The 12,401-nt window shown below is 35.0% G+C and overlaps 1 protein-coding gene across 2 annotated transcripts in view; it reads right to left on the bottom strand.

Moving 5' to 3' along the window:
* The window catches only part of LOC111424636 (sidestep VI), a 228,987-nt gene that overhangs the window by 13,482 nt on the left and 203,104 nt on the right, over positions 1 to 12,401 (bottom strand). For both annotated transcript variants that reach the window (XM_023058245.2, XM_023058246.2), the window contains exons 7-9: positions 11,289 to 11,452; positions 10,703 to 10,847; positions 10,063 to 10,193 (exon numbers count right to left, since the gene is read on the bottom strand). In XM_023058245.2, coding sequence (XP_022914013.2) covers positions 10,063 to 10,193; positions 10,703 to 10,847; positions 11,289 to 11,452 — 440 coding nt within the window. The remainder of the gene's footprint in view (positions 1 to 10,062; positions 10,194 to 10,702; positions 10,848 to 11,288; positions 11,453 to 12,401) is intronic.

Genomic DNA, 12,401 nt, shown 5'->3' on the forward strand with positions numbered 1-12,401 from the left:
TGTCCGGGCAAATGCCCCTTTTGACATTCGATCCTGTCGAAACACATCGTCGTTCATAAGAGCCACCCTTTCACAAAATTGCGACCGGAAAGCAGTCGCAGTTATTCGTGGTCCCGACAGGCGGTCGGTTGCGCCAGTGACGCCATTACAACCGGAAGCAAACACGAATATCTCCCGGAAGTCTCCCAAACGTGCGATAATGCAAACTGCATGGTTGCGCTTAATTCGGTTCGGGTTAAATTTTAGATTGGTTCATAAATTTTGTTCGCACTAAGCAACCGGGAATGAAATATTCTCTTCAGTATGCCTTAGATTTTATACATGAATTTAGTTTGTTCAGCGAAAGAGTGCTTTACCTCGGTCAACGCACGTGCGGCCGTTCAAGTCGTAAGAAAATAAGTTTTTTTTTGATAAATCCAAACAGTCAATCCCAATCTGTACAATGGAAATAACTGCTAATAAGGATGGTTACAGTTAGAGTATAGGTGTTCAATCGCGATATAAACCACTCGACTTAATAAAATGACATAACACTTTCGCTGCAAACAAAGCCGAGGTCGCTAGTGGGCGAGGAATTAGAATATATGTTGTTCAATATGGTAGCGATTGTAGCCCCTCGGCCGCAAGTGACCTTGGCTGATTTTATTAAATAACATAATATTTTCGATCCAAACGAAACCGTGGTCGCTTGCGGCCGAGGCATTAGTGTTGTCCAATATGGTTGCAATTGTAACTCCCTGGCCGCAGTTACTTCGGCTTAAAAAATGACATAGTATTTTCCGCCCTAACTAAGCCGAGGTCGCTTGCGGCCGAGGCATTAGAGAAACCCAAATTAACCAAGTACCCAACACAAACAGAAATTCTTGAACAAACTCAAGTTCATATACAAACCTAAACTCTAAGAGTTATATAATATGAGTGTTCTGGATGAGACGCACACCGTAACCGAATAGAAACATTACACTAACAATCAGAAATCTGTAAGGCGTTATAGGAGGAACTGAGCAGGAACCAGGGGGGAAAAGAACAAAAGGAAGACGTAAAATGACATGACAAGATGAATCGGAATTGGACTTGGAGAAGGAAAAGAATGGAGACGTGACAAAAGGAATAAAATAAAGCAAATCACTCGTAATAATAATGTGAGAATACAACGCTTCTGGAATCAATAATATTGTACCCACCATGATACAGTTGCCGTTAGAAGAACTGATTCCTTACCAAGAGTGAGTTTTGCAAGGTTTCATGGTTTTCGTGATGATTGGTGAAGAAAGTAATTTTGCTATACCGGAAATATAAAGTTTATTATTAAATATAAAGCCGAGGTCGCTTGCTGCCGAGACATTGGAGTATATGTTTCAATATGCTAGTAATAGCAGCTTAATAAAATGACCCAAATAAAGCCAAGGTCGCTTGCGGCCAAGGCATTAGAGTATACGTTGTCCAATACGGTATCAATTGTAACCCCTCGGCCGCAAGCGACCTCGGTTTAATAAAATGACATAATGCTTTCCATCCAAACTAAGCCAAGGCACAAGACTATATGTTGTCCAACATGGTAGCAATTTCTGATTCAAAATCTCCTTACCTACCTCATTAACGGATAACATGATAATAAACATCACAACATTGCAAAACATCAACTACAATGGAATTAAATATAAAAAATTCGAGTTTTTTCATTATAAAACAGGTGAAAACTTTAGAATACCAGGGTACATATTACTAATCTACTAGAAGTATAAAAGTATGTATATACTATAATAAAACCTACATATTACATATATGTGTTCATCTGGGGCAGTGTTCTTCATCCTGTGTTCCGCGGAACCCTAGGGTAACCGTAGGGGTGTAATGAACATGTTTACGATGATAAAAGAGCAACTGAACGACATAAGAGAAGATCTTGCAGAATCACGTAAAATCAACAAAAAATTAGAAGATGTTGCCACTGAACAAGAAGCAACAATAGAACGGCTGGAAGCGGAAGTAAACCGTAAAAATTTAATTATACGTTGGATGTAAGATGAAAAGTTGGAATCCTTCGAAAAATGAACAAAAGCGGTTTTGGTTACGCGAGATTGGAGTCGATATCATAACCGATCATTTAGATAATACGAGCAGAATCGGAAGATACCAAGACTCCAAATCAAGACCAATACTATGAAAACTAACAACAGAAATAATGAAAAAAATAATTTGAAGCAACTCCAAAAAATTAAAGGGATTTAATTAAAGATAAGATTAAAGATATTTGGATCGACCAAGACTACTCTCAAAAGTACAAAAACAACGGCGCGAGTTGATACCAAAACTAAAAGAATTGCGTGCAGAAAGGCACAAGGCTGTCTTAAGAAATAATAAACTGATTGTTGACTACAAGGTATATGAAGGAAATACTACAAACCCGGCGCCAGAGAGCACTCAAGACAAAAGAACTATTTAGCAAAGATCGCCATCTGATGAATTAGAGAAGAACATTCGGAAAGCAGCAAAAAACTCCAAAAAGTAGATACGGTTAAAAAAGGACAGAATTAGTATATGACGAAATAGGCACTAATATTGGACATGAGGAAGGCAAGATATACAAGAAAATCACAAAGGAAAACACAATAAAAATGGCGACATGGAACATAAGAGGCATACATAGTAAAGAGAAAGAGTTATTAGAAGAGATCAAGCACTCGGAAATCAGTATTGTAGCATTAACTGAAACCAAAAAGAAAGGTAAAGGCCAACTAAGACTAGAGAATAATTTGTTGATATACAGTGGAGTGGAGGAAAACGATAGAGTGCGTGCAGTAAAAGGCTGGGAAGCAATAAATGAGAGGCTTTTGAAAGTAGAGTTGAAGCTTGCAAAAATTGATAAAACTTTTGTAATAGTCTGTTATGGTCCAGATGAGAATGAAAAAGTAAGCGTAAAACGCAAATTTTGGGAGAAACTGCAATCGTTGGTGGAAAATACTGAAGGAAGATTATTACTGATGGGGGATCTAAATGCACGAGTTGGAAATGACAATAAAGTGTGGGGAGACGTCCCACATGGTGAGAGTAAGCTTAACAATAACGGTAAAGGAGTGTTAGAATTCTGCTTAGACAATCAGCTAGTTATAACAAACACATTCTTCGAATACAAAACAATACATAAGATAACTAGGCAATGCAAAACAAGAAATGAATCTTCCGTCATAGATTATGTCGTGGTGCAGAAAACATACAAAAACAGTATTTTAAATACAAGAGTAAAACGCGGTTATGAGAAACGCGATCATTACCTACTAGAGACAAATTGCAACCAAAGATGTTAATATATAGCAGTGGATAAAGAAAAACCACCTATATATAAAATAAAGCTCCATAAGCTCAAAGAAAAAGATATGAAGTTAACATATTGAAGCAGAATTAAACGACACCCATCACCTTCCCTTTGTAAATATCGATAGAATGTGGCTAAATTTAAAAAGTGTTTTGATAAAGGCAGCACAAAGTAGTTGTGGGGTAACTACAGAGAGATACTTTCTAAAAAGAACCCACTGGTGGAACACCGAAGTTAAATTAGAAATATCTAAGAAGAAAAAGCTGTGAATATATATTAGAACCCCAACAACAAGTAATCTCAATAATTATACAACAATGCAAACAAGCCAAGTCAACAGTGCTGCAAGCAAAGAGAGACGGCTGGGATAAGTTCGGAAAAACGCTGGAGAAAAACCAAAAAGAAAATCAAAAACTATTTTATAAAGCAATTAATGAAATAAAAAACAAAAGTAAAAAGGAAAGTCTGCTGGGTGTGACAACATCTAGGGTTGCCGTAGGGGTGCTCTAGGGATGCCGTGCCGGTCTCCGGTACCAGTGCGTCGCTAAGAGTTTCAATTGGAGCCAATTGGAACATGCTATCCATTCGTTCACTCACTTATATTCGGTAAAGACGATGCACATTGCTTTTTAACATTTAAATAGCTTCAAATACTTGGTGTATAAGTAGATTTTTTGTTGTTTATTTGTTAATTGTGCTTTGTTTGAACCTATCCTAAAATCCTTCAGAAACATAATGCAGAATTGGCTTCAAACTGGCAAATTGGAATCAAAATTAGAAGAACAAGCTTCTTGTTCTCTTAAAAATTCGACCAGTTTTTCGCCAACATTAAACCCGTTGGATAATAGTGGAGAAGAAAATAAAGATGAGCTAAATGGGTTTTGGGTAATATGTAAGCAAGTAGTGAACAACAGTAAATTAAATCCTGCAAAGTTAAAGCGTCATTTGGACACTAAACATCCGACTTTAAAAGGTTAAAGCGAATATTTTAAAAGAAAGTGTATTGAACTAAATCAGAAAAGGAATACCTTTGAAAGGTATGTTCATAATGGTAATAAAAGTGTACTAAAAGCATCGTATTTAATTAGTAAACAAAGGGAAGCTTACACGATAGCAGAAAAATTGATTAAACCTTGTAGAAAAGATTTAATCACATCCACGATCGGTGAAAAATTTGCAAGCAAAATTGACCATGTCCCATTATCTGATACGACGATTTCACGACGAATTAAAGACGTCGGCCTTACTTTACAAATGGATGCATCTACAGATGTGGCTGAATTAGCAATTTTGTTAGTTTTCGTTAGATACATACACGAATCCTCTTTTAAGGATGATATGCTTTTATGTAAAGCTCTGACAGCTCAAACAACAGGTGAACAAATATTCAATTTACTTAATGCTTACTTTGAAAAATATTCAATTTCTTGGAATTTATGCCATCATATATGTAGTGATGGAGCCAAAGCTATGGCTGGTGTCGTGAAGGGCGTACTAACACGAATAAAGAAACTAGTTCCGGACATCAAGGCTAGTCATTGCTGTTTTCATCGCCATGCTCTCGCTGTTAAACGGATACCAACTGCTCTGCACAAAATTCTCAATAACGCCGTTAAAATGGTTAATTTGATCAAATCTAGACCCCTAAATGTCAGGGTATTTACCCTATTGTGTGATGACCTGGGAAGCTTACATAAAAATTTCCCTCTTCATTCTGATGTAAGATGGTTATCGAGGGGAAAGGTTCTAATCCGATTCTGGAAGTTGCTTGATGAAAATGCTGGAAATTCGTATCTTTTTATCTGAACGTGAATTTGCTAGAAAACTTAATGACGCTAGTTGGCTTCAAAATTTCGCCTACCTTGGAGATATATTTTCGTATCTGAAGCAACCAATAATATCGCATTCGACCAGAATTTGAAAATAGTATATTGTGTCTCAAGGGCAGAAAATAAGCATTAGCAGCCCGAGGCTATTAGATAAGCTAATAGATAAGGGCTGCTAATGCATTTCTGCACGTGTGACACACAACTGTTTTTCGCATCCCATTAAACCAAACAAAATTGCAAAAATATTTAAAAAAAACTAATTTTATAAATCAATTCATTTTATTAGTATGTAACAGAATTTAACAAAAACACTAGGAACATCTTACTTATTGTAGTAATTATTATTAATATTAATTATTCCTTCCGCACAGTTGTGAATAGTAATACTAGAATTTGGTATCTGGTAAGTGTTTAACGTACTAGTAGTAGCATTATGATTTATTTCTATAGATTCATTTATTTGCTTTAATATATCAACCACTTCAATCGTGTTAGTAGTGCTGGGCAATATTAATTTTATTAGATAAGCAGTCATCAATATAACCTTCTGCAACCGCAGAGGAACGCCAATCTCCATGCGTTTTCAGTGTTACCAAATCAGTTCCAGAGTTAGTTAGCAACGTTGCAGAACTTCGACGAAAGTAAATATTTAGTTATGTAATTTTGCTTTAATTATAATTAATTTATGCCACCGTTTTTAGGCGTTCCTGAAGAAGATCAACTTATTGGTCGAAACGAGCGTACCACCGATTTAAAATTAAAATAAAATTCTTTCATCGTTTCAAGTATTCACACCTATAATCAAATGTACACGATGAATATTGAGTCAACATTAGCCGAATATGGTAGTACTGTATATGGTCCTTGTGTTGATGCTGTTTACGAATGATTTATAAACTTAGACGACGAGAACATGTTTCTCATATGTTACAGATTGCTATCTGGTTAAACATGGCTAATAGAAGAAAGTTCAGATTGCTTACTTTTTATCATATACTTTTAATGTCGCGAGAACCACGTTATTTAAGTGATAAGATAACTTTCAGAACAGATATTCACAATCTAAGTGTTAGAAATAAGGGTCTAATTTCTCCTCCGTAGCATGCAACAGTACTATTTCAAAGATCATTTACGTTCACCGTTCCGAAGCTTTACAATCCCCTACCGGGAACTTTGAAATGGGCGCCACCAGCGGTATTTGCACGCAACTTGGGATTTGTATTATTCAGACTTTGTTATGACGAATGAGCGAATTATAATTAAAATGTTAACGTAAGATGTAAGCAAGGCAATAGAAAAAGGAAGATTTTTTTAGTTATTATTAGTATTATTAATATTAGTTATTTTTAGTTTATAACTCTTTGTCTTTTGGTTTTATTTTTAAGAATGTATTTTATTGAATAGATAATGTAATGATTTCAATTAAAAAAAAAGGCATTATTATTATTATTTTGTTATCTGATTTTATCTTTTTTATTGGCGTTTCACAGATTTCGGTTTTTGTTATATAGCATTTTCAGGAACATGACCTATCTTGAAAAATCCATCGTAAGGAAATAAATTTATGTGCAATATACGAATATAATTTCAATTTTGGCGAGTTTAGAATTGTTTTCATAATGAATCAGACGCAAGCCATAACCGAATAGAAACATTATATTAACAATCCGCTATTACTGCGAATTATGCAACTAAAAATTAGAGATTTTCCAGAATTGAGAATTAAAGACGTTTCTGTCAAAAAGTGATCAATGAATGCGTGGTTACAACCGAAACGAAGTGTCAGTTTCTGAAGAAGAATGGCGATTACTACACCGATGACCTTCTCGAAAGAATGAGGAAAGAATGAATGCCATATACATAATTTTTAATATTAAAAAATTAAATTGTTCACTTAAGACACTTAAATGATAGGTTTTAAGAAGAAATCACTAGGAAATTGTTAACGAAACACAGTAAGTAAATTTTCAAAACATATAATGAAAAATTGAAATTCAAATTCCAAATAATTTTAATGAAGATTTTTCTATTAATTTATTATTTTAATTTAGTGAGATCCTTGCGCTTGATGCTTGCTGCACAGAGATTTTATATTAGGTTCAAATTTGGTTAGCTTCAGTCTCAAGTCTCAGTACTCATTTACACACATTCAGCTAAATATGAAGATGGAAACGGTAGCAATAGTTTTCTTGCACATTTGGTTGAATTTGGGTATTTGATTTATGTTTCCTCACAAACCCATGCCATTGTTCCTTTTATATTAAGTAAAGTTTTAACTGACTCATCATTTTGCAATTCTGCGAGTTCTTCTTGATACTGCATATTTGATATATCAGACAAATCCACTAACATTGGCTGCATCATCCATGTTGGAAAATCAATTTGTTTTAAATCAGAATATCTTTCTTTTAAATCAGCCGATAGAATATTCAGATGATTGACAATAACAAGTTAAGCGGTATCAGTTACTTCACATTTTTGGAGCGAATGAAACTGTTCAAAGTTTTTATAGTTAATATGTTTCTGACATAACTCAATTTGAGTAATGAAACCAAATATCTTTGCTTTTGCATCGACAAGAGTTTTATTTGTTCCTTTTAGTTGCTTATTTAATATATTTAGTTTTTCAAAGATATCGGCTAAATAACTCACAAATGCTTTACCATCGATTGTTAACAGATACTTTATTTCAGGTTTGTCGCTTAAAAAATCACTAAGAGTATCAAACAGTTCCATAAATCTTTTCGAGCAGTTCCCTTTAGATAGCCATCTTACTTCAGTATGAAGTAAAAGTCTCACATGGTCTTCATTTTGTTCTTCACAAAATAGCTTGAAGAGACGCTCACATTTGGCATTAGCTTTAATAGCATTAACACACTTTATTACTGAATGTAGTACTTCATTTAGAACAGGCGAGATGTTTTTAGCTACCAAGTTTTCCCTATGAATAATACAATGCACAAGAATCGTTTCTGGATTCGCATCTTTCATCAATTTTAAGCAGCCATTTTTCTTGCCCATCATATTAGGAGCACAATCTGCAACACAAGATGTTATATTTTTCATTGGTATATCATTGACATCTAACTAGTTTTTTAGCTTATTATATATATCTTTGGAGGTAGTGATGTTTTCTAATCTTTTACAGAACAACATTTCTTCAGCAATTATCAATGTATCTTACGTAAGTTATCAATACTGCCTCACTGTCTCTCAAAGTTGATTCATTCATTTGCACGAAGAAATTTCTTGTCTTCAGCTTTTCAACAAGTTGTTTTTCAATATCTTCACTCATTTCGTCTATTCTTCTGCTAACTGTATTGTTACTAATACACTCAGCTTCAAGAACCGTTTTAAGAAATTCTGATATTGACTGTTTTATTAAATTCTCTCCTATAGTACGATTTTTTAGCTTTCTTTCCAGTTTTAGCGATGAGTAAAGAAATTTGATAACTAGCCTCAAGAACACGATTATTAGTTGAAGTATGAGCAGTAAATAGAGACTTTAACGTTGATCTCTTTTCAAAATTTTTCTTTAAAATTTTAAAGTAATTCAAATCTGAATTAATATGAACACTATGTCTTGGCTTCAAATGCGCCTCAAGACGACGTCGTTTCATTGATTCGTTGGTCAAGCATTGCTGGCATAAAATACAAAGAGGAATCCGCTCATCGTGGACAGCGGATTTTAAATATTGCTCCGAATATTAACGAGTTTATTTCTAGCTTGCACCACTCAATTTACTATGGGCTATAAGAAATAAATATAAGTATACTAAAAAATGCATATTTATTTAAATGTATATAACACATTTACTACACTGCCACCGCAAAATAATATATTCTTTCCATTTGACAAAATTTTCTGGAAAATTATGCTTCTAACATTAAAGTAAATAAAAATAAAATCAAGTACTTACCAATTATATCTATACAATGTATATATTTATTAAATCAACGAGCTTTTACAACAGTTTTGACGGACACTTATTTCAAATTAATACCAACTGAATGCTGTGAAACACTATAGAAGTTGCGTTGGGCCATTCAGGTGCGAACAACTGTGTTGTTTAGCGAGATTTTTAAAACGTCCGGGGTTCCCCGCGGAACCTGCCGTCTGCCGCAAGGAAGCTTACTTGACGACGCCAAACACACAGTTGATATTTTGGTCTCGTCTAGCGAAATTATACCTAATAATTATTTACCGTAATTATTTAAGAATTTGCTTTTTTCGTTAAATTGGGCACCGAAATTTAGCATTGGATTTAAATGGCCCGGAGTGAAAGGGTTAAACTCGTGTCGAGTCCATTTTCGAATTGCCTCCCTTAACAATCAAATTGCCCCCTGTGGGGTGTGGGCCCCACGTTGGGAAACACTGCCATAGAGGCAACGGTACTCACGATCAAGGAACAAAGATGGCTATGCAGAAGAGACAAGATGAATCTTTTATTGGCGTTTCACCGATTTCGCTTTTTGTTACATAGTATTTTCAGGAACATGACCTATGTTCAAAAATTCATAGTAAGGAAATAAATTTATGTGTAATATACGAATATAATTTCAATTTTGGCGAGTTCAGCATTGTTTTCAAAAACAGCTCCGGGCTGTTTAACTCTACAAACATCATAAAATAAATTTATTAAATATATTTGATATTTTAGTTTGGAATATGTAAACAGAAAACACTTAAGTTTATAAATAATAAATAGACAAAAACGTCATTCCGATTTAAATATTAATTAGAATGAGATAACTACAGTTAAAGAGTGTTTTATGCGAAAAATTTTCTCTGAGACTTTTAAAATTTTCCTCCTTTAACCCGGAAACAAGAAATTACTTGTTTACATTTATACGAATTTAATTTAGCGTCGGCATTTTACGGCGTAATCTTTAATACATAAAATAAACATTACTCACATTATGCTTCCAGACAACTTTATAGGCACCCGGATTGGCATTCACCTTGCATTCGAAATAGACGTCGTCCTTCTCCTCGATGTCGTTTGGATTTAAATTAGATCCAAGCGATAAATGCAAAATGGGGACATCTGTAAAAACAAAAAGGATTAAATCAAAAAGACAAAAAGCTCACGTCGGAGACATCGCCCGTCTGTTTGCTGTTAACACTAAAAAGTCCCCGGATTTTAAACCGCCAGCTTTCGATCTTCTTTTTCGTGCCGACCTCGTTTTCCGGTTTTCTTTTATCCCAATGGTCGACGCCATTTCGCACAGCTTCGTCCAGCATTGTTTTATACCAACTTTTAAATTCTCCGAGTTTATTATAGCTGTTTAGTTGTTTTATTTTTCGGTCTGTCAAATTACGGAACTCTGCTTTACTAAATTCACGAATATGTGCCGCAGGACATTCGCAAAAATGTTTCCATTAAGAATTAATTTGAACAATTAGTCGTTGAAATTTAATTAACATAATTAAGGGTTTTTAATTTAAAAATTAATAAGGTTTAGTGTTAACACTTAAGCGAATATAATAAAAAATGTTAAACGAGAAGTCCTAAAGGTTTTATTTTGTAGGCTATTATATTGTAAGAATACTTACAGAAAACGTTTAGTTTGATGGAAGTTTCTTCGATGCCGTTCTGTACGAAATGGTTTGCAGCCCTACACGTGAGGGTTCGGCCGTTATCCAATCTCGTTGGGGTGAAAACCAGCGTAGATGTGCTCATATTTCCGTCGTCCGAATCCTGCGAAATGAGGTTCGTCTTAAAGCCAAGTCCGAACAGAGATATTCCATCTAGATAGATGCGCGTTTGGTTATTTATTGGTATTGCAACCGTCCGTTCGGCTTGGTTGCATAAATTCACGGTTCAAATCCGGAATAATGCCGTCAGAATGTTTATTAAACGTGCCAGATAAGCCACCACCTGAAACGGGGTAGGGCGTCAACGTTACCTGGTCCGCATATTTGAGTTTTCTGACTGTTTGTTCAAAGTTGGCAAGGTTTGTTTTACGGGAAGTGACTTTGCTAATTTCCGCCAAACTACACTGCTAGCAACGCGCAGGTAAATATTTGCGAAGCGGTTGTCATAATAATGATAAAAGTAACGTTTTGGAACAATATGTTTCAGAACTCGGAGAAGTAATCGATTTGTCAGAATAAAACAAAAATTAATTAGCTTTGTTACCGTTTGGGTTGAGTTATACATGGGTAGTTTTAGTTCTTTCTTGTCTAGCGACCATGTAATTTGGACAGCTGGTTTAGACCCGAATGCTTGACAGGGGATTTCGTATCTTCGATCTGCTGATAGGGGTTGATTACTTGATAATATTTCCACCTTCAATGGGCGAACTGTAAACAAGAAAAGTTCCGTTTAATTACACAAAAAAATCGTTTAGATTGTTACAAAAATGGAGAGAGATAGTAATATAAATCATAAAATAAAGGCGCTTAATCACAAAACAATTCCGCGCAATATTTGCAGTACAATTTATCGGAAAATGTATCCGACATTTTGCACGGCGAAAGAGTCCCTGGAAATAATACCGCAATGCCCCAAATCCAATAATGCATTGTTCAATATTTAACATTTTACAATTTCGAATTCCGCTTTGTGTTTACGCGAGCTGCCGGCACGACGAAAGCTTATTTGTTGACACTGCGGCCGAAATTGTATTTTCTGTGCACGCCGAACTGCTGTCCACCCGTGAAATATACAACCAAACGGGCGATATTTTTTTGGGAAGCAGTTGATTATCCGTTTCGGCGGCGGCTCCGCGATCAGTTTTAAAATCGCAGCCGAACCGTGACAGATTAATCGCCGCAGAAATTGTATAATAAATGTTGCCCTCATTGATTTATCGCAAAAATCTGGGCTCGATCGCACATAATTACCAAACTAATAAATGTTATCAATAAATCATGCATCTAGAACGGTCACAACTCCAGCTTAAATCTAAATATTACAGAATTAAAACTTTTAAGCATACAAATAATATAACATAATAATACTACATCATGATATAAATACAGAAAAACAATGAAATATCAATCATGTAATTAATAAAGAGCAGGCAAGGTATAAGTTCCATTGATTTTACCTGCACCCTATAAGGTCAACAAACACCGAAAGACGGTAAAATTGTTATAACAAGAACAACTCGTAAACGCTGTTTCGTACAAAACAATAAGTTTGAACGTACGAGCCGAAATCATTGAAAAAGTTATCCAATCCGCCAGAGTTTGCCGATATTTCGCAGTTTTGGACAACATGCTCTGTACCGCAGTTACACATGGGGTC

The sequence above is a fragment of the Onthophagus taurus genome, chromosome 7 (assembly GCF_036711975.1).
Source record: "Onthophagus taurus isolate NC chromosome 7, IU_Otau_3.0, whole genome shotgun sequence".
NCBI lineage: Eukaryota > Metazoa > Arthropoda > Insecta > Coleoptera > Scarabaeidae > Onthophagus > Onthophagus taurus.